The sequence below is a fragment of the Bombina bombina genome, chromosome 3, assembly GCF_027579735.1.
Source record: "Bombina bombina isolate aBomBom1 chromosome 3, aBomBom1.pri, whole genome shotgun sequence".
NCBI lineage: Eukaryota > Metazoa > Chordata > Amphibia > Anura > Bombinatoridae > Bombina > Bombina bombina.
The window spans coordinates 177,044,948-177,069,132 of NC_069501.1; the positions used below are offsets into that span (position 1 = coordinate 177,044,948).

General features: G+C 38.6%; 1 protein-coding gene across 2 annotated transcripts in view; it reads right to left on the bottom strand.

The window, feature by feature from the left end:
• Positions 1–4,591: 4,591 nt before the first annotated feature.
• NSUN3 (NOP2/Sun RNA methyltransferase 3) overlaps positions 4,592–24,185 on the bottom strand; it is an 85,313-nt gene continuing 65,719 nt past the window's right edge. Inside the window, exons 5-6 of one of the 2 annotated variants that reach the window (XM_053706034.1) lie at positions 19,874–19,995; positions 4,592–4,901 (exon numbers count right to left, since the gene is read on the bottom strand). In XM_053706034.1, the coding sequence (XP_053562009.1) occupies positions 4,643–4,901; positions 19,874–19,995 (381 nt within the window). In that variant the 3' untranslated portion in view covers positions 4,592–4,642. Of the gene's footprint in view, positions 4,902–19,865; positions 19,996–24,185 lie in introns of both variants that reach the window. The other variant, XM_053706035.1, reaches the window with a different exon arrangement.

A 24,185-nucleotide genomic window follows, 5' to 3' on the forward strand; every position in this document is an offset into this window, starting at 1 on the left:
ACCAAGTACTTCTTTTAACCGGCCTTCAAGGTTTAAACAATTGTATCGTTTACCTGCTGCTAATTTGAAGCTATGGGAAACTATCCCCAACATCATAAAAAAGAATTGGTTTCTGTTAAAAGAAGCTTGTCCTGAGATTTAGGAGTTTGACCAGTTCCCAAGGGCAGCATACTGTAAAGGTAACACTATGCGCAAAAGACTAGTACATGCTCATCAGGCAGCAACCATTAAGGGAGGGTACAAAAAGTTCTTTGGTACCCCAAAACATGGGACATATTCGTGCCTTGGATGCGCCCAATGTAATAGCGTCATCAAGGGAGGGGAACTATCACACCCCTACACAGGCAAGAAATTTAAAATCCCAGGGTACTTTACAAGCAATTCAACGTATGTAGTATATGCGCTCAAATGCCCTTGTGGCCTATTATATATAGGCGGGACCACCCAAAAGGTCAAGGACCGCTTCTTTCAACATAAATCTAATATTAATTAGAAAACATCCCATCTTCTGTCCCCTCCCATTTTCTGGAAAAAGGCCACCAGGCCAATCAATTAAGATTCATGGTCATTGACCATGCGAGAAAAAAAGCCAAGAGGGGGGACAGGATGAAGGATTTATTATATCGAGATTTGGACATTAGACACCATGTCACCCAGGGGCCTTAATAGAGAATTTGATTTAATGCCCCTGATATAAAGATGTCCCTTGCAAATAATGTATGTACATTGATATTTTTATTATATAGGTACCCTATTAGTGTATGCTATCCTATCTGTATATTTCTGTTTTTAACTTAATTTTGTGTTAAGCTTTGAGGGCCCACTATTCACTATGGTCAGTTATGGGTTAATAAGTAAATTTGTACCTTTAAGTAATTTTGATCAATGGTTTATGTGTGATGTCATTTTTAGCACACGCCCCCGGGAGTCCTGTGGATTGGTCCCTCATTAATTGCCATGTATATAAATTTGTGTTAAACCCAAAACATTGCTCTAATAAAGGTGTTTTCCTTTCTACAAGAGTGCTACCTTCTTTAATGCCTTTTATTATTATTATTGGACCTTGGAGGGGGGTCCCTGAGGGTTTGAGCACCTACTCCTTGGAAACTTGGATACCTGGATATTTACTGGCGATTGCCTTGGTGTGCTGATTTGAACTGTGCTTTATCTATCCCTAAAGTAGATGGCGCCATTTTTTCTCTAGCTAAACGTACTATGATTCCTCTAGAAGATAGTACTTCTTTCAAAGACCCTTCAGATAGGAAGGTTGAATCTTTTCTGAGAAGGGTTTATTTACATACTGGTTATGTCCTTTGGCCAGCCATATCCATTGCCGTTGTAGCTGCCACCTATACTTTTTGGCTCTCTAATCTTGCTCAGCAATTTTTACAGATCCTAAATGTTGTAATATTCTTCATTTATTACAAGAGGCAAATCTCTTTATTTGCGATGCAATATTTGATATCATTAAGATCAATATTAAGAATATGTCCCTAGCTATTCTTTCTAGAAGAGCTTTATGGCTTAAATATTGGAATGCTGATATGGTATCTAAAATTAGATGGCTACTCTTTCTTTTCAGGGAAATAATCTATTTGGTTCTCAATAAGATTTGATTATTTCCTCCATTACTGGAGGTAAGTCAGTTTTTCTGCTCCACGACCATAAGTCTAAAGGGAAAGGCTCCCATCGTTTTTGTTCCTTTCTAAATAAGGATCTGAAGCCTTTCCCCTCTATGAAAGCCCCTAGCTCTAACTGGAGATCATCTTCCATTTGGAATAATACAAAGCAATTCAATAAACCTAATCCTGTCCAAAAGACAGCATGAAGGTGCGGCCACCAACCCAGTTCTTTTTCAGGAAATTTGGTCAACCTCTGTCCAAAACCCATGGATTCAGAATATAATCTATCAGGGATATTGAATTCTTTTCAAAATCAAACCCCCAATGGGTTTGTTTTATCTTACTCAAAACATCCTTTAAAAGCTCAGGCTTTTCTAACATGTGTCTCACATCTAGAACTCATAGGAGTAATTGATCCAGTTCCTCTTCAGGAACGAGGAAAGGGTTTTTACTCAAATCTCTTCATTGTACCAAAGAAAGAGAATTTTCTCAGGTCAAATTTTGGATCTGAAAACTCTAAACAGATTTGTGAGTATTCCAATCTTCAAAATGGAAACTATAAGGACTATTCTGCCTTTTGTTCTGCAAGGTCACTATATGACCATAATAGTATTCCAGGATGCTTATCTTCACATCCACATTCATCCAGATCATTTTCAGGTTGTGAGATTCTTTTTTCTAGAAAAGCATTATCGATTAGTTGCTCTTCCTTTTGGCCTAGCAACAGCACCAAAAATATTTTCAAAGGTTCTCAGTGCCCTTCTATCTGTAAATCAGAGAGCAGAGTATTGTGGTGTTTCCTTAATTGGACATTATCTTGGTTCTAGCTCAATCTTTTCATTTAGCAGAATCTCACACAACTCAAGTATTGTTGTTTCTTCAAAATCATGGTTGGAGGATCAATCTTACAAAGAGTTTTTTTTACTCCACGGACAAAGGTCACCTATTTGGGTTTCCAAATAGACTTAGTGTCCATGACTCTTTCCCTGACAAAAAAGAGACAAATGAAATGGGTTTCGGCTTGTCTAAACCTTCAGTCTCTATCATATCCTTCAGTGGCTATGTGCATGGAGGTTTTAGGCCTAATGATTGCAGCATTGGACACAATTCCTTTAGCTCGTTTTGATATAAGGCCTCTTCAACTTTGCATGTTGTGCCAATGGTGCAAGGACTATACTCAAATATCACAACTGATATTGGATCCATACACACAACTTTCTCTGACTTGGTGGTTTAACCATCACTCTATTCTTCAAGGGGCTTACTTGCTCGTCCTACCTGGTCTGTGATCTCCACAGATGCAAGTCTTACAGGTTGGGGAGAAGTCTGGGGGTTTCTGACTGCACTAAGAGTCAGGAATGTTCAGGAACCAAGGCTCTCGATCTATATCTTGGAACTCCATGCTCTTTCCAAGGCTCTTCAGGCTTAGCCTCTATTGAAGAATGAACCTTATCTCTACATCCTGGGGAGTGGTCTCTCCATCAGGATGTATTCTTTCAATTTGTTCAAATATTAGATTTGTTTTCCAGATATAGACCTGGTGACTTCTATTTGAACAAGAAACTTTCCAGGTACCTGGCTATGATCCAGGGATCCTTAGGCAGAGATGATGGATGCTTTAGCAGTCCCTTGGTCATTCCACTATGCTTTTGTATTTCCTCTAGTTCTGCTGCCCAGAGTGATTTCAAAAATCATAATAAAACTGTCATCTGTAATTGTGATAGCTCCTGCATTTGCCTCTCAGGATTTGGTATGCAGATCTACCTAGGATGTCCAGTTGCCCGCCATGGCATATTCCTCTAAGACTAGATTTTCTGTCTCTAGGTCCTTTCTTTCATCCAGATCTATAAGCTCTGAACTTAATGGCGTGGAGATTGAACACTTAGTTCTTAGTCACAGAGGTTTTTCTGACTCAGTGATTAACACCATGATTCAGGCATGGAAACCTGTATCGAGGACAATTTTTTACAAGTTTGGAAAACATATTTCTTGGTGTTCTACTCATGATTCCTCTAGGCATTCTGTTATCTACTTACTTCTTGCCTGTATACCATCTTTTCCTGCCATACACCTGATATTTGGTGTTCCTTATGCTGGGATATCATATCCTGAGTCACTGAAGTTCGAGCCACACCGGAGCTCAATCTGCTGGGTGACTGTTAGATTCCAGCCTGCTCTATTTGCACCAAGAGGGGTGCTTCACCAAAAGTGAGTGCAAATTTCTCATATACCATCTTACAAGAGTATATATAGTGCTAGGCCATGTAGCGCTTCTGTACCTTTATGTCCACTACAGATTGCTGACTTTGGATCTTGGCCTTGGATCCTACCACAGAAAGCTGCCTGGACCTGGGACAACTGTTTCTTATTGGGTTATATTTATCACACCCTCCCCCTCAAACATACGGGACTTGAACATTTTTATTATATCCAGTAACCTGATAATTGCATTCTGGTTTTTGTGTTTTGGATTCATTGTATCATAGATTGTTATAATATTATTATCAACTAATCTACTTTTGCCCAAGGGCGCCCCTATATTTTTTGGTGGGTGGGGTATTTATAGGCTTTGAGGTTTGGGAAACTTTGCCTCCTCCTGGTGGGAATGTATATCTCATACGTAACAACTCGTGGACTCTTGCCAGCATGAAAGAAATTCATTTATCAGGTAAGTTCTTACATAAATTATGTTTTTAGAGGCTTGTTAATGCTTTATTGGCAGCTTACTTTTTAGCATTAACTATGTTTTTTTTGTTATTAAATATAAGCAACATCTGTAGTTCCTACATTGTAGGACTGCCTCCTGTATTTCGAGGAAATTAATCAAGCCCCAAGCTATAACTATGTTAATTTGTATGATATACTACTAATCCAAGATGGCAGATACAAAATATGTAGTAGCTATTACTAACTGGTATGAGCAGCCACTACTGGTCTGAAAGAGAATAAATTACAGAGAAAAAAGGAGATTATGTTTTGTTTTTAATAGAAATGATAAACCGTAAAAACAAATATATTAACTATATTTTCATTAATTTCGCTACAAACATAGGACCCCATGACTTTCTTTTATCTGGAATTACCAAAATTCCATGTGGCACATCTGGTGCAAATAAGAATTCATTTGATAATAATCTGGTCATGTAACGTAAGTCCACTGGTATAATATCATTGTAAGAATTCAAGATGTTGGAAATCACGTCACTATTTTCTGCCTTTGAAAGAGTGCATGTAGAATACACCAATGATCCTCCAGAGCGCAGCGCTTCAACTGCAGACCTGTATATAATTAAACAAAAAAGAGAATATTTTAAAGAGAGCTCAGATCAAGTAGTAGCTAATTCTAAATAGGCTGCTATTTAAATGAGTTTAGTTTCACTATGGCTCAACTAACTCCGCTTTAGGTTTTAAGGAAATTCAACAACAGTAAGTCTGAAAAACAAAACAGACAAAAGTAATAAGCACTTATTCCATAATGTGATATTGTTTACAGGAAATGGTTCAAACAACTAATATGTGTATAAAGGCGATAAAGGGTGAGTCAGAAATGAATGGTTCTGCAATTATAATAACTGCCTCTGATAAAATAAGGGCAAGATCATAACAGAGCTATTATAGCTAGTAATAGGGTTGCTACAAAGCAACAAACAAGGTTCTATCAAAGCATTTGTTGTACACATCAAAATTAAAGGACCAGTAAATACAGTATATATGCATAATCAACAAATGCATGGTAAAAAGATAATGCAATAGCACAGTCTAAACTTCAGATGAGTAGTAGTTTTTCTGACAAATTTCAAATTTATATCTATTTCCACTCCTGCTGTATCCTGTGACAGCCTTCAGCCAATCACAAATGCAAATATGTATATTCTATTAATTCTTGCACATGCTCAGTAGGAGTTGGTGATGGTGACTCAAAAATGTAAATATAAAAAGACTGTGCACATTTTCTTAATGGAAGTAAATTAGAAAGTTGTTTAAAATTACATGCTCTTTCTGAATCATTAAAGTTTAATTTTGTCCTTTTAAGTGGCCCTCACAACACAAAAAAATCTGTTTTTAAAGTAGACAATCCAAGGTATTGGTTAAATTATCATTACATAGACACCATTGTTTTTCCTACATTAGTGTTATCCCCTGATTTACAATTGATGCCTCAAATCTAACCACCACAAACCAAACTGCCCCAGACACTCCTACTTTAAAAGGGACAGTAATCACCTTGTGATTACAACACATTTCTGTTGTCTTGCTATAGAATGACATATCAGCTTGTTCTAAACATTTTTAAAGCAACTTAACATTCTTTTTACTGCAATTACTTTTTATTAGCGAAACCCACCACCATTTAACTTATTTGGAGGAGTCAATCTGGAATTGAGTATGCAGACAAAAAGGCTAGCCACAAACAAAATGTCAGTATATAGTGAAATATTATGCAGTTGTTATCAGTTAAAGCCAATTAGTTACATGTATGTAACATGGTTAGCCTTGAGAAGTAAACAGGGTACCAGCTCTGAGAATTTGACAAATCTATTTTAGAGCTAAATTACAAAAAAGTATATTGCAAGGTTGTTTCATTATGCATAACTAAACATAAATAAAAATATCAAGGAGTAAGCACGGGTGAAACGCGCGTAGCTGCTTGTTTGAACACAGCGGTGCAATCAGCTGAGCACCGCTGAGAAATCTCCCCACGCCACGAATCCTGTATCTCCTATTGCTACAACGAAGGCGTGCATAGCACTTTAAGAGCCTTTGTTTGGAGAAGTGGAATTATCCGGTGACTCGACATCTGTTCCGGTTTGGTAAAACCCAATATTATGTGAAGGAACGAGCAGGTAATAAATCATCACACTATGGCCATTCACGCTAAAGGTAATAACGAAGCACTGAAGCTATGCTGAAACAAGGTAACATGAAGGCAAACTGTCAATCACATTAATATATGACACTGAAGTGATAAAAGTATTTGCCTGCAAGTTGGTTACGAACTGACACATCAAAGGCTATTACCTGAGTGATCTACTGGCATAGTGGGACACTTGCATTAACGTTTTTTCCTTCTATTTGGATTACAAAAATATACATTTCATGTATCACAGAATAATTATGGGACATTAATTTACCGGAATTGTTATTAATGGATCTGAATGAGTCGTCATCACAACCCGGGTTGTTTAATACATGAACAAATTAGATTCCTGATTTTGGGGGGATATTATTATGTTGTTTATGAAAAAAAAAATTTTACAATATAAAAATTATGTGGCATGTTATACTGTGCTAGGGTCTCTTTACTTACACTACTTTGGTTATGTGGTTTCTATCTATAAAATATATGGTCTGTTGCTGGATTTAAAAGGGTTCTATCTCTTTATTTAATTATAAAAATATCAAGGTGTTTACTATCCCTTTAACACCTCACCACCCTATGTACTTAAAGGGACAGAATACTGTAAAATTGTCTCTCCTTTAATGTGCTTCCAATTATCTATTTTACCTGCTGGGGTGTATTAAATTGTTTACAAATAACGAATTTGTTTTTATTTTATCATGTGAAATAGCTGCTTTTCCTGTAGAAACATCCACTTTTAATTAAAAATTTTAACACTGCAGTAATGGCTACACTAAAGACATGTGGCGGTGACAGAGAGTCCAGTCACTTTTAACCCTTCCCTGCTAAGCCTTTTTTCATCACAATGCTAAGCCAATTCTGAGCTTTTTTTGCTACTTAGATTAAAACCCTATTTTAAGTCACATGTCACCCACACAAATTATACATTGTTTTTTTCAGCATGCCCAGCAGATTCCCAATATACCATTATTACATATTAATTAAGAGCATGTTAGATAGCTGCGGCAAAAACTGTAAAAAAAAAGTATAATGTTTGCTTAGATTTTAGTAAATAATATGAAAATGTCCAAGTGACCACTGCTGTTACTGTGATCACCTTACTAAATTGTCATCAAGGGTAGGCTCATTTAAGGCTTTTGGGGGTTATAAAATAGATTAGAGAGACACCATTGTGCAATACAGAAATAAAACACTTTTTTCTTGCAAGGTGTTTACTGTTACCACAGTGATCAACTGATTATACAGACATATTTAAAAGAGAGGGACTTGTCTAACAAAAAATAAACTAGTCATACCATATTTTTATATTGCACATACACAAAATGATTCTCTTTCATATGAGGTTTGTAGCTGCTAAGGGAGCTGAGATTGAAGAACCTCCCTCCATCCAGCTCCTTTGCAGCTACACTATAGTTCCTGGTTCTGCCCCCTCTGTGAATTCACCACGTGTTCATTGTGATGTCATCAGCATGCCACCACTAAGCCACTAACGATCCCCGGCCTGCAGCGGATTGACAAAAAAACAGCGTTTGATCAGTGATCACCGTGCATGACAAAAAGGGATCGTCATGCGCCCACAGGCTGCAGTGTGCATGACGAGAATAGCTCATCATGTGCATTAAAGTGGTTAAAGGGTGTTCCCATATCAGCTTTACATACAATAAACACTTTTTTGCTGCATTTATACATGGTCCCTTTAAATCTAATTACTATAGTCACACAAATTTCGAGGATGCTATATTATAAAAACCACATTAATACAAAGACTGTAGTTAAACACCAAAAAATGTATATGTACCCCCTGAAGAGTTGTTGACAGGGGTACATCCAGGGCCGGCTTAACAATGGGACCAACAGGGTCCCATGGACCCAGGCGGCACTTGACAGGGGGCGGCACTTCAGTCAGTGACTATCACATTTATAGTCAGACTGCAGCTCCTGTCTGCCGCTCCTGTGACCGTCTTCTCAGCTCTCTGGGGAATCCGTTTAATATTGACAGCGGCACAGCCGCTCCTAACCTACCTTGGTCAATGAAACACTATGAGATCTGACTATCTCTGTGGGGTCACTCCGGGTTAGTGGGTGGGACTGACAGCAGCGGGTCAGGAGCGACACACACAGTCACTTCCCATACAGATTTTCTGCTCAGTGCTGCTGCTTCCCTCCTGAGTCCCGCCCAATAACAAAGTGTGATCACTCAGCTGCCTAAACTTTTCTATGGGGCAGGGCAGCTGACTCGGGAGGGAAGCAAGCAGAAGCAGCAGCAGGCAGCACGTTTATTCCCCTCTAGGCTGGGTGTGCAGGGAACTGAGGTCCAAGCCCATTAGCCCAGTGGAGATAGGAAGACTGGGAAATGGAAGGTAGGTAAATTTTCCCCTAAGCACCAGTTTTCAAAATGATTTTGCATTTGCTGATGTCATGAATCAATGAATATAACAAAATAACAGGAGGAACTTCAGACCGGCATGTCACATGATTCAGATCAGTAGCAAACACTACTAGAAATGTTTGCTGCTGCTCTGAATCATGTGACATGCTGGTCTGAAGTTTCTCCTGTTATTTTGTCTGACAGCCAGGCTAGCATGTGACAGAATATGCAGCCTGAGGGCAGGGACTAGTAAAGGGTGATGTCTGGTCTCTGCTGTGACAGTGTTATGCTGTTTGGGTGGAGGCAGGTACATAAAATGTATATGTGAACAGTTAATCAAATAAAAGGTAGTCAAACTGCAAAGCTGTGTATTTATGATAATGTGGAGATAAAGGTCATTAAACTATTATTTATATATATATATATATATATATATATATATATATATATATATATATATGTGTGTGTTTGTGTGTGCATAGTATAGTCATTGTGGCATTCAAGTTTTAATTAAAATGGCATTCAAATTTAATTGCAGTGTTATGGATGGAGTTAGATAGGTAGAAGTGTGTGTGTGTGTGTGTGTGGGGGTGGGGGGCGTCATTTTGATCTCGGACCCAGGCAGCACAATGTCTTGAGCCAGCCCTGGGTACATCTATACGTGTTTTTCTTGAGGGGTACATCTATACTCAGTTTTCTTTCATACAGGTGGTGCGAGTCGACGGTCCACTACTTCTGCCGCTTTGGGAAGGTGAAGAATGTAGATGGGAAGGTTATTCTTCAATGAGAGGGGTCAGCAGAATGATTTGAGGCACATTCCCCTCAGAGTGCAGTGTTTGTTGGAGGGATGTATTTGGAGTAGTGACATATTTTTTACCTGTTGGGAATAAATCACAAGCCTTCCGCATGTGTTGCGGGCACCTGTCCTTTGCCTCCTCCTCTTGGGTTGTCGTTATACTCCTATTCCAGATCCTCAGCTTTTATGTTTAAGCACTGGTATGGCTTTCTACTGGTTTCCTCCAGTAATAGGGTGCCTACTAACCCTCTTGTGTTATTTAAATATATATTTATCTCATATATATATATATATATATATATATATATATATATATATATATATATATATAATTTCAAGATCAAATAAGCACTCGCTGGGCTTCAGTCATCAGTGACAACATGCTTTATTCTGTGACGTTTCGGGACAACACACAGTCCCTTCCTCAGACAAACAACAAATAAAAATGGCAGCCTAATAAAGGCTAGTGAAACCCTCCCCCAATTGTTGAACCGATGAGACAAATGAAGGTGTGAGGAAAGAAGATACCAGACTTCTGATAGGTCTGTGATACTGTAAAAGCTTGCCTAATAGGCTAAGGGTAAAAGTGATTATAGTGATAAAATAATGTGATAATGTGAGATAGAATAAACATAATAAACATACAGATAAAATTTAAAATAAACTCCACATTCTGGGTCCACCCAATGTCACTGGGTAATGCAAAGAACTAAAAGTAAAAATATCAACATGGAACATAACCTTATGTAAAGAAAGCCTTATTGACCAATCAGATCCGTGTATACATAATCCATAATGCGGTAACGAATCCAAAAGAGCCAGCCTAAAGCCGGTTGATGGTCCAGCCCCCTTTGTGTGGCTATAACCTATAGCGCTATATTGTCAGTGTCTTAAACTAACATCATTGCCCCATCGCAAAAATACAAATAAAAATATATGAAAAGTATATAGAAATAGCAGTCCCAAGTCATAAATGATGTGCGATTATCAAGATAAACCGATCGTGACATTTTAGTGTGATCAAATCCAATATTACCATATGTAAACAAAACCTAATCTAACAGCGGTATTCACAACCAATACAAACCACTGTAGTGACACACCCCCATCGGGACCAATCCTAGTGTGTGTAGAGAGAACGCGCCCCAAGTCTCAGATAGGCAGGATGTCACCGCAAACCAGCCAATGAGATTCTCACTAAGCCAGCCCGTAGACACGTCCAATCAAACGGCAATAAAGAACCACATACCACTAGTCCACCAATCCAATTTTCCCTCCTAGTACAGATAGCCAAACATGAGCTGTTATATATAACTTGGGATATAAATGTCAGAACCCATCAGTCTAAAACTCATTCTATCATAACTAAGCCGCAACAGCGTATACAAATAAGCGAACATAAATGCAAATAAAAACACAACTACACCCGATGACAGCTTCAGTGCAATATCGTCAAATGTGATCGCGGCAAGCACAGTGTCCAAATGGCCACATCAAATGAACATCAGTGTACACCTAAACAACATCCCTAAAAGGCGTGCAGATGCCGAAGATCAATATCTCCTATTATAAGCCCAAAAATTATAATAAATACATATACATAATTTAAATTTTATCTGTATGTTTATTATGTTTATTCTATCTCACATTATTTTATCACTATAATCACTTTTACCCTTAGCCTATTAGGCGTACTTTTACATTATCACAGACCTATCAGAAGTCTGGTATCTTCTGTCCTCACACCTTCATTTGTCTCATTGGTTCAACAATTGGGGAGGGTTTCACTAGCCTTTATTAGGCTGCCATTTTTATTTGTTGTTTGTCTGAGGAAGGGACTGTGTGTTATCCCGAAACGTCACAGAATAAAGCATGTTGTCACTGATGACTGAAGCCCAGCGAGTGCTTATTTGATCTTGAAATTATCCACTTTATAGATAGCACCCTGGCAGTTGTATATAGATGGTGAGAGTGCACACACCAACCAACAACATACATATATATATATATATATATATATATATATACAAAACACGGAAGGGGACTGCACTCTCAGACTGGACTGGGTACACATCCCATGACACTGCAACATGCTCAGCCCTGGGTTCTCAATAGCACTCTCAGGAAGCTGTGCTGTCTCCAGAGTCATAGGCAGTTAACCCCAGAGAAGTCTGAGTGCCGGGTTCATAGGGAAAATTACAAAATAAATTAATACAACACACAGAAAAAGTCCAGCACTCGCTTACAAGCTTTCAGCTAACATTAAAAGCAAAACAGGAAGAGTTAGTTACCACATCTTGACAAATGGGACAAGCCCAGGTACCACGTCAAGGTCTCTCCCAAAACCTAGGCCCCTAATACAAGCATACAAATGCAAGCTCTCAATCAAACAAACTGGGAATAAGTCAAGGTTCACAGACTTATGTAATCACCCTAGACATATACAAAACACGGAAGGGGACTAGACTCTCAGACTGGACTGGGTACACAGTAGATAAGGATAAGCCTGTAAATCATTTACACATAATTTTTAAACCTATGGTTAAATCTCAAGGTTTTTCTAATCCCTAATGCTGTTTCTAAGATAGTCTCCAGGGAATGGTCTAAGTCAGGCATCTTTTTAATCCTTTTGCAAGGTTTAAGTAAATGTATCCTTTACCGGCTTCTAACAATTAACTTTGGGAAACCTGTTCCTAAAGTGGATGGGCTAAACATACTATTATTCCTTTAAAGACTCTTTAGATAGGAAGTTAAAATCCTTCTGAACAAGGTTATCTTTTTAGACCAGCAGTTTCTATTGCTGATGTGGCTCCTGCTTCTTTCCCATTTGGGTAAATAGTCTTTCTGGGCAGTTTTCTGAAGACTCTGCTAGTGAAGATTTTGTAAACCTTTAGGAGTTGCTAAATTGTGCTAATGCTTTCATTTGTGATGCTGTTTTTGACATCATTAAGATTAATTCTAAAAGTATGCCTTTAGAAGGGCTTTATGGTTGAAGTCTTGGTCTGCTGATATGGTTTTTAAATCCAGGCTTTTATCTCTCCAGGGAAAGATGTTGTTTGGTTTTGGTTTGGACTCTATTATCTCTACTGTGACTGGAGGTAAGGTAAAACTAAAGCTTATAATATATTTTGTCCCTTTTATTAGAACAGGGCACATAAATCTGATCCCTCCTCTCAGAAGCAGGGTTTCTATGGTTCTGTCTGGAAAACAAGTTCAAATTGAAAAAGGTCTAAGCAGTCCAAAAAATCTACTCCCTCATATAAGTCTGTGTGAAGATACGGTCCCTGTTCCAGAGGCTTTGGTAAGGGACAAGTTGCATCTTTTTGATGAAGCTTTGTTTCAGTCTGTTCAGGGTCCCTGAGTTTTAAATATATTCTTGCAGGGTTAATGAATACGTTTCAGGACATGGCCTCCAAGGGGAAGGTTTATTCTGTCCAATGATCCAAAAAAACAATGAAGGTTCAAATTTTTCCAGTCGGTTTCAGATCTAGAATCTATGGGATTGATAGTTCCTGTTCCTAATTTCAAAAGAAAGGCTATTCTGCCTTTTGTTCAACAAGTTCAGTTTACGTCCACAATATATTTAAAGGATGCTTACCTTCATGTTCCTATTCACAGGGAACATTATCAGTTTCTAAGGTTTGCCTTTCTAGACAAGCACTTTCAGTTTGTTGCTCTACCATTTGGTCTGGCTACAGCTACCAGAATATTCTCAAATCTGTCTGTGATCACAACTCAGGGTATTGCAGTGTTTCCTTACCTGGATGATATTCTGGTTAAGACTCCATCTTTACATTTAGCTGCATCTCACACCAACAGACTGTTGTTGTTTTGTCAACAACATGGTTGGAAAATAATTTTTTCAAAGAGTTTGCTGGTTCCTTAGACAAGAGCTCTTTGTTCTAGACCTGGAATTTTCAGAGCCCTTTAGTGTTGGCCTCTGTTGAAAAGGGAGTTCTTAGCTCTGAGTTCAGACAAACAATATTACAGTAGTGATGAAGGAAGTGTTTTGACTTCCAGGGATCCTCAAGCAGAGTTTGTGGATGCTCTTCGTTCATTTCGACTAGCCTATGTTTTTCCTCCTCTGGTTCTACTACCCAGAGTGATTGTCAAAATCAGGCAAGAGGAGGCATCAGTAATTCTGTTTGCTCTAGCTTGGTCTTACAGAGATTGGTATGCAGTTCTGCTTCAGATGTCCAGTTTCCCACCTTGGCCACTTCCTATGCGCCCAGACCTTCTGTATCAAGGTCTGTTTTACCATCCAGATCTCAAGTCTCTAAAAAGGATGACATGGATATTGCATGGTCAGTTCTTACGCAGAGAGGTTTTTCTGATTCTGTTACTGAGACTTTGATACAGGCCCATAAGCCTGTGACCAGGAAGATTTATCAGAGGGTGTGGAGGGCCTTTATTTCTTGGTGTATGAATCATGTTTTGTCCTGGCATTCTTTTAGAATTCCTTGGATTTTGCAATTCTTGTAGGATGATTTAGATAAAGCTTTATCTGCCAGTTCTTTAAGGGGTGACATTTATGCTCTTTTAGTTTTGGTCCACAAGAAGATTGCTAATGCTGACAAAGACTTCCGGGCTTCAGACCAATCCACTCCAAAAGTAAGGGTAAATATGAAATTATACAGCAGGGGTCACGTAGGAATATAAAACAAAAGATTTATTGGAGACACTTAAAAACATAAAGAGCCGTAGCTCAAAGCTGACATTCCAGGGTCACAGAACGTCAACTGCAGACATGTTTCGTGTGGCTCCACCACACTTGATCACTGCTGAGTTTTGCCACTGCTGAGACCTCTATTTAAAGGAAATAACATATTCTAATTGTAAAATCAAAAGTTAACCCCTTCATGTCTTTTTGGAAATGAACCGCACTTTAATGCAATTTAAATACCTAACAGCTTGCTCAAAAAATTAACTTGTTATCACTTGAGTAAGCGTACTGAAACTTACATATTTAGCTGGATAAGGGAGTAATAAGAGGGATAGGATGTAGCAGATATATCATTACATCTATTTACAAGAGTTAATGTTCAAATCATGTCTTATCCTTTAATGTTTTTACCTCTCACATTTTATATTTTAAATTTTACGTTTTAGACTCTTCTTACTCTTAGGTTGTATTTTAGCACAAGACTATTTGTGATGTTGTATATTTATTAAATTCTGATACGTCTTTAAATAAAAAGGTTTACATCGCTTTCTTTGTTGATACCTTAGGGGGATCTAATATTCAACAGATAAATCCATTGAGCCTCTTTGTAATCCAATTTATGTACCCTGTCCCCTCCTCTTTTATGTGGTGGGACATAGTCAATTGCCTGAATAGACACATGAGATGCATTCCCTGATTGCTAACGCTCCTGACATTCATGTTTTTGTTTAAGGTTTGGACAAAATTAAAGGCATAGGAAAGTTAAAATAAAACGTGCATGATTCAGATAGAGGGGCATATTTATCAAGCCCCGAATGGAGCTTGATGTCCCGTGTTTCTGGCGAGCCTGCAGGCTCGCCAGAAACAGCAGTTATGAAACAGCGGTCACAAAGACCGCTGCTCCATAACCTGTCTGCCTACTCGAGTACGATCGAGTTGATTTACACCCCCCTGCTGGCGGCCCATTGGCCGCGAGTGTGCAGGGGGCGGCGTTGCACCAGCAGCTGATGGTGCAATACGTATTGCTCGCCGTATTCAGCGAGGTCTGTCGGACCTGATCCGCACTGTCGGATCAGGTCCGACAGACCTTGATAACTTGGGGCCAGAGCATGTAATGTTAAGACACTTTTAAATTCACTTCTATTTTCAAATGTGCTTTGTTCTCTTGGTATCCCTTGTTGAAAAAGAATATGCACATATCCTACACTAGTAGGAGCTAGCAGCTGATTGGTGCCTGCACACATTTGTCTCATGTTATTGGCTGACTAGATGTGTTCAGCTAGCTGCCCAGTAGTGCAATACTGTTCCTTCAGCAAAGGATAACAAAAGAATGAAGCAAAATTGATAATAGAAGTAAATTGGAAAGTTGTTTAAAACTGTATGTTCTATCCAAATCATTAAAAAAAAAAAAAAGTTTGGGTTTCCTGTTCCTTTAAGCCTGTAATCAAATATCTCCTTCTTGGAATCTAAATTTGGTTTTGCAGGCTCCTCCATTTAAACCTATGAATAAGATGGGTATTCAGCTTCTTTCTTAGAAGGTTTTGTTTCATTTTGCTCTCTCTTCTACTATAAGAGTCTCTGAGTTATCTGCTCTTTCATGTGATCCTCATCTTATTTTTCATCAGGATAAGGCAGTTTTGAGGAACAAATTTGACTTTTTGGCTAAGGTGGCGTCTACAGATAATATAAGTCGGGAAATTGTTGTCCCTTCTTTATGTCCTAATCCCAAGAATTCTTCAGAGAGGCTTATTTATAACTTGGATGTTGTAAGGACATTGCAATATTATGCAGATGCAACTAAGGATTTCAGACAAACTCCTAGTTTGTTTGTTCACTTTTTGGGTTCCAGGAAAGGGAATAAAGCTTCTGGCATTTCTTTGGCTTCTTGGTTGAAACTTTTGATCCATAAGGCTTAATTGGAGACAGGTTGTCTTCCACCTAAATGGATTACTGCTCATTCTACCAGATCAGATGCCATTTCTTGGGCTTTTAAGAATGAGGCATCAGTTTACCAAATTTGTAAGGTCGCTACCTGGTCTTCTTTGCATACTTTTACTAAATTCTACCATTTTTTTGTTTTTGCTTCTTCTGAAGCAGACTTTGGTAGGAAAGTTCTTCAGGCAGTTATCTCAGGTTAAATTTGTTGTTTTGCCTGTTGGTTATTTTTAATTGCAAAAAAATAAAGTTCTATCCAGTTTTTTCTTTGGGTTCTTTTTTTAGGCTGTGAATTTAGTTTCTCTGTGAAAAAGTATGTTCTTTATATACTGCCCTTATTTCTCATTACTCCTGGACTCCACAGCTTGTGTATTAGTTCCCAGGAATAATGGATCGTGGACTCTCACTGTCTGTATGAAAGAAAGCAAGTTATGCTTACCTGATAAATTAATTTCTTTCATAGTGGCGAGAGTCCATGAGACCCCACCCTGTTATTGTTTATTTCTTTTTGCACATCTTTTTTCTGTGATTCTATTTTATGGCTCTTAATTATTTCCCTACCTTTTTTGCTTGTCTATACATCAGACTAGATTCCAGTAAGGTGGGAGGGGTTTAATAGAGCTCTTGGGGTTTGGGAATCATTTCCTCCTCCTAGTGGCAGGGAAGAGTTATTCCTAGGAGGAATGGATCATGGACTCTCACCACCATGAAATAAATTAATTTATCAGGTAGGCATAAACTTTTTTTTCTTGAATGGTACAGCTATACTCAGTTTTTCTTGAGGGGTGTATGTATACTCAGTGTTTTTCTTGAGGGCTGCATCTATACTCAGTGTTTTTCTTGAGGGGTGCATCTATACTCAGTGTTTTTCTTGAGGGGTGCATCTATACTCAGTGTTTTTCTTGAGGGCTGCATCTATACTCAGTGTTTTTCTTGAGGGGTGTAACTATACTCAGTGTTTTTTGAGGGGTCCAGCTATACACAGTGTTTTTTGAGGGGTGCATCTATACGCAGTGTTTTTCTTTAGGGATGCATACATACTCAGTGTTTTTCTTGAAGGGTACATGTATACTCAGTGTTTTTCTTAAGGAGTACATCTATAATTGTACAGCTATACTCAGTATTTTTTTGAGTGGTTCATCTATACTCAATGTTTTTCTTGAGGGGTGCATCTATACTCAGTGTTTTCTTGAGGGGTGCATCTATACTCAATGTTTTCTTGAGGGGTGCATCTATACTCAGTGTTTTCTTAAGGGGTACATCTATACTCAGTGTTTTTCTTGAGGGGTGTATCTATACTCAGTGTTTTTCTTGAGGGGTATATCTATACTCAGTGTTTTTCTTAAGTGGTTCATCTATACTCAATGTTTTTCTGGAGGGGTGTACGTATACTCAGTGTTTTCTTAAGGGGTACATGTATACTCTGTGTTTTTCTTGAGGGGTGTAACTATACTCAATGTTTTTCTGGAGGGGTGTATGTATACTCAGTGTTTTTCTTGAGGGGTGCATCTATACTCAGTGTTTTCTTAAGGGGTACATGTATACTCCGTGTTTTTCTTGAGGGGTGTAACTATACTCAATGTTTTTCTTGAGGGGTATATCTATACTCAGTGTTTTTCTTGAGGGGTATATCTATACTCAGTGTTTTTCTTAAGTGGTTCATCTATACTCAATGTTTTTCTGGAGGGGTGTATGTATACTCAGTGTTTTCTAAAGGGGTACATGTATACTCTGTGTTTTTCTTGAGGGGTGTAACTATACTCAATGTTTTTCTTAAGAAGTACATCTATACTCAGTGTTTTTCCTGAGGGGTAAATCTATACTCTTAAAAGGAAAGAAAACTTGTATTTTTTTTTCTATCATACTGCGGGTTTAATGTAATACTACTTTGCCATAGACATCAATTAAATGTAATATACGGTTCCATTTTAATTTACCTGTTAAGATAAATACCTAACCCAAGCCCCCCAGAATTAAGCGACAATAATCCAATAAGTGCAATCGTACGCACATATCAGCAGTTTTAGCCATACATCGGCTACGTAACAGTAATGCTCACGTAGTTCCAGGCTTGGCATCACTGTGTATGATCATGTCTGCAGGAGGGGCTGGGCTAAGGGGCGGTTACTTGCATAGCTCATCACTTGGTTATGTAGCTGTGCTATGTATTTGCAGATCCCCTACTCCCCTTCCCTCCCCAGCCTAGAAATGCCAAGCTACACAGATCATATAGGTAATAAATTAGCTGCACACAGACTCACAGGCAGATAAAAGTTTCACTCTCTGCTCTGTGCATTTAACCCTATACACTCTGCACAGTTATTTACAGAGCAGAGAATGAAACTTTCATCTCCCGGTGAGTCTGTGTGTGCAGCTAATTTATTACCTATAAGATTTCTGTAGCTTGTCAGCATTTCTAGATTGCAGAGAGGGGAGGTAAGGGGAAGGGGGGAATGCAAATACTTATTATTGCCTTAGTGACCATATATATGTGATAAGTAATAGGGTAATGCTGGAGAATAGAAAACCTTTATCTTCTGAAATAATTTTTTTTTTGGCTAAAAAACCCCGATCTATGCAGCACAGTTTTAATTTAAAAAAATCATAAATTGTCATTGTTCTCAGTTGCACTGTAACAGCACTATCAGATGCTATTAGACGGCAAAGAGCTGTCACTCAATTAGGAAATCTAATGCCCAATGAGACACAATCTTGACAAATAAATTGACAAGAATACCGCCCATATTAGCAACGTAATAAAATAGCTAATGCCCAGTATGCTGAGTGAATTCTCCAGTGTGATACGGCTAATGAGGAAGTGAACTTTTATTGGTTAAAATGCAGAGACTGACAGACAACTGCTTTCTGGAAGGACGGATCGGACTCTACAGCAGGACACTATTTGAGCATAATAACAGTATGATTTTAATGTACTTAGAATATAAGAATTTTTATTTTTTGACAATGCTGGGATGTTACTCATTTAGAAAGGTTTATTTAGGTATGGAATTTCAGTATGTTATTTTCTATATGTGAAATTTGCACACATATTTTCACAAAGCTCCCTAGCCTCTTAAGCCTGCCCCCCTTGCTCTGCCTACTAGTTTCCTTTAAATCCTTCAAAAGACAGTAAATTGCCCAATAATATGTCTATATTAATATGGAATGCATATCACTTTATTTGATGGTAAGATTCTTGACTCATCTAACTCAGTTCTAGTAAAATGATACCACTTCCTACTGATTGGTGTTCTTTTCCTTTATTTGGCAGGCACAGTATATATGCTCTTTAGTCTAGAAAGGGATATTATCCAGCTCAGAAAGTACTTTTTTTTCCAGTAAGCATTCCATATCCAAACTTATCTGAAGGACAGAAGCAAGCAAAAACCATAGGAAGAATGTTTCTAGTGAACTGGTCTAGCAAATGTATCTCTACAAATCTTGTGATTAAAAATTTCACTTAGTGATTTATCCCACTATGAAAAACAGTAATCTTGTTCCCAATAAAGAGAACATCTAGACTTGTATTTCATTTTTTTGAAGTAATATTACATTAAAAGAAGAAAGAGGACCAAAAATGTGTGTAAAATAAAAAGTGTTTTTACTTATTCAATAATTACCGTAATACCTGAGTAATTCTATTTGCAACAAAGGAAGCATCTTCCGCTGGGATATTCGTGCAGTGCTCTGCTTCGAATCTGATGTAAAAAGCCAACTTCTATCATTGGAACAAGGAGCATCTACTAAAACCTTAGAATTAAAACAAAAAGTATAAGTCCTATTTTTTAGATATAGTTACAAAAATATATAGAGCTAATTACGAGTGGTGCGCTATTTATCGTTACCACTCTGCTAGACTTTGGCTTTTTGTACACGTATTACAAGTTGAAAGTAAAAAGTTTTCACTCAAGCGCAAAAAACATAATTTATGCTTACCTGATAAATTTATTTCTCTTGTAGTGTAGTCAGTCCACGGGTCATCCATTACTTATGGAATATATCTCTTCCTAACAGGAAGCTGCAAGAGGATCACCCAAGCAGAGCTGCTATATAGCTCCTCCCCCTCACATGTCATATTCAGTCATTCGACCAAAGCAGACGAGAAAGGAGAAACCATAGGGTGCAGTGGTGACTGGAGTTTAATTAAAATTTAGATCTGCCTTAAAGACAGGGCGGGCCGTGGACTGACTACACAAGAGAAATAAATTTATCAGGTAAGCATAAATTATGTTTTCTCTTGTTAAGTGTAGTCAGTCCACGGGTCATCCATTACTTATGGAATACCAATACCAAAGCTAAAGTACATGGATGAAGGGAGGGACAAGGCAGGAACATTAAACAGAAGGAACCACTGCCTGAAGTACCATTCTCCCAAAAATAGCCTCCGAAGAAGCAAAAGTGTCAAATTTGTAAAATTTTGAAAAGGTGTGAAGCGAAGACCAAGTCGCAGCCTTGCAAATCTGTTCAACAGAGGCCTCATTTTTAAAGGCCCAGGTGGAAGCCACAGCTCTAGTAGAATGAGCTGTAATCCTTTCAGGAGGCTGCTGTCCAGCAGTCTCATAGGCTAAACGTACTATGCTACGAAGCCAAAAAGAGAGAGAGGTAGTCGAAGCCTTTTGACCTCTTCTCTGTCCAGAGTAAACGACAAACAGGGAAGAAGTTTGACGAAAATCTTTAGTTGCCTGCAAATAGAACTTCAGGGCACGGACTACGTCCAGATTATGCAAAAGTCGTTCCTTCTTTGAAGAAGGGTTAGGACACAGTGATGGAACAACAATCTCTTGATTGATATTCCTGTTAGTAACTACCTTAGGTAAGAACCCAGGTTTGGTACGCAGAACTACCTTGTCTGAATGAAAAATCAGATAAGGAGAATCACAATGTAAGGCAGATAACTCAGAGACTCTTCGAGCCGAGGAAATAGCCATCAAAAACAGAACCTTCCAGGATAACAGCTTGATATCAATGGAATGAAGGGGTTCAAATGGAACGCCTTGAAGAACGTTAAGAACTAAGTTTAAGCTCCACGGCGGAGCAACAGTCTTAAACACAGGCTTAATCCTAGCTAAAGCCTGACAAAAAAAGCCTGAACGTCTGGAACTTCAGCCAGACGTTTGTGTAGAAGAATAGACAGAGCAGAAATCTGTCCCTTTAACGAACTAGCAGATAAGCCCTTTTCTAAACCCTCTTGTAGAAAGGACAATATCCTAGGAATCCTAACCTTACTCCATGAGTAACTCTTGGATTCGCACCAATATAAATATTTACGCCATATCTTATGGTAAATTTTTCTGGTAACAGGCTTCCTAGCCTGTATTAAGGTATCAATAACCGACTCCGAGAAGCCACGCTTTGATAGAATCAAGCGTTCAATCTCCATGCAGTCAGCCTCAGAGAAATTAGATTTGGATGGTTGAAAGGACCCTGAATTAGAAGGTCCTGTCTCAGAGGCAGAGACCACGGTGGACAGGACGACATGTCCACTAGGTCTGCATACCAGGTCCTGCGTGGCCACGCAGGCGCTATCAGAATCACCGAAGCTCTCTCCTGTTTGATCTTGGCAATCAAACGAGGAAGCATCGGGAATGGTGGAAACACATAAGCCATGTTGAAGACCCAAGGGGCTGTCAGAGCATCTATCAGCACCGCTCCCGGGTCCCTGGACCTGGATCCGTAACAAGGAAGCTTGGCGTTCTGACGAGACGCCATGAGATCCAGATCTGGTTTGCCCCAACGATGAATCAGTTGAGCAAAGACCTCCGGATGAAGTTCCCACTCCCCCGGATGAAAAGTCTGGCGACTTAGAAAATCCGCCTCCCAGTTCTCCACGCCTGGGATGTAAATCGCTGACAGGTGGCAAGAGTGAGACTCTGCCCAGCGAATTATCTTTGAGACTTCCAACATCGCTAGGGAACTTCTGGTTCCCCCTTGATGATTGATGTAAGCCACAGTCGTGATGTTGTCCGACTGAAATCTGATGAACCTCAGAGTTGCTAACTGAGGCCAAGCTAGGAGAGCATTGAATATTGCTCTTAATTCCAGAATATTTATTGGGAGGAGTTTCTCCTCCTGAGTCCATAATCCCTGTCTAAATAAATTTACAAGCAATATAAAAAACGCTACTGTGCCTTTAAGAAGCACAAAAAGCTGTCACAGTTGAAATAACAATGAACCATAATAGTTATAGCAACCAATTTTTCACAGTAAATGTATTAAGTTAGCAAAGGATTGCACCCACCAGCAAATGGATGATTAACCCCTTAATACCCAAAAACGGATAACAATTTAATAATTAACGTTTTTATCACAGTCAAAACACACTGTCACAGGTCTGCTGTGACTGATTACCTCCCTCAAAATGAATTTTGAAGACCCCTGAGCTCTCTAGAGACGATCTGGATCATGGAGGATGAAGTAGACAGATTGTGACTGAATTTTTACTGCGCAAAAAAAGCGCTAAAATAGGCCCCTCCCACTCATATTACAACAGTGGGGAAGCTCAGATAACTGTTTCTATGCAGAAAACAAAGATGGCCATGTGGTAAAAATAATGCCCCAATAAGTTTTATCACCAAGTACCTCACAAAAAACGATTAACATGCCAGTAAACGTTTTAAACATACATTTGAAAAGTTATGAATTGTTATTAATAAGCCTGCTACAAGTCGCTTTTACTGCAGTTAAGGCTCATACATTATTTCAGTATTAACAGTATTTTCAGAGTCAATTCCATTCCTTAGAAAAATACATTCAGTGTACACACACTCATCAGCCTAATACCAGTCGCTATCACTGCATTTAAGGCTGAACTTACTTTACATTGGTATCAGCAGTATTTTCTCAGTCAATTCCATTCCTCAGAAAAATAATTTACTGCACATACCTCATTTGCAGGGGGGCCCTGCATGCTATTCCCCTTTTCTGAAGTTACCTCACTCCTCAGATGAGAACAGCCAGTGGATCTTAGTTACGTCTGCTAAGATCATAGAAAACGCAGGCAGATTCTTCTTCTAATGCTGCCTGAGAACAAACAGCACACTCCGGTGCCATTTAAAATAACAAACTTTTGATTGTAGAAATAAACTAAGTTAAAAAACACCACAGACCTCTCACAGCGACCTATCTTTAGTTAGGCTACAAGAGAATGACTGAATATGACATGTGAGGGGAGGAGCTATATAGTAGCTCTGCTTGGGTGATCCTCTTGCAGCTTCCTGTTAGGAAGAGATATATTCCATAAGTAATGGATGACCCGTGGACTGACTACACTTAACAAGAGAAAGCCAAAGTCCAAATATTGTGTCCCAGTTAACGTATTCCCCCCATGAATTTCAATGGAGTGTGAATAGTGGGAAAAACTTAACATCCTTACAAACCTGATCACATTTTCTCAAGTGCGATAACTTGACATGAAATATTAATATTTCACATTCCAATGTTCACATAGACGAATATGTTCTATTTATTCATAAATGCATATTTCTATATATATCTTATGGTATTTTGGTACAATATATATCTATACATAACAACGATTGTGTGCACACTTATCCCAGGATTTATTCTAGGTGCAGACAGTCATATACTTAAATTTGCAAAAGAGAAAAGAGAGAAGACAACCACAAATATACGTGGGTGTCAAAGAATGACAAGGTTGCACACTTAAATCCTCATTCAAGAAAAAGCGTTTATTCAATCTTAATGTCAGTCGTTAAACAGACTCCCCTAACCCCTCACAAGTGCAAAAAGCATGTGATAACATACAATAAATGACAACAGTTACAGCAACATTCAAAGTAAAGAGCCTTATGTCCCTTTAAATCCGTGAACCAAGAGCAAAATTTAAGTGAGCACTTAGTGTTAAAACACGCTCACATAGCTTCCAAACAGCCAAACTGCAACAGTTCTCTTATTTATATCCAATTGACATTTGCAATTTG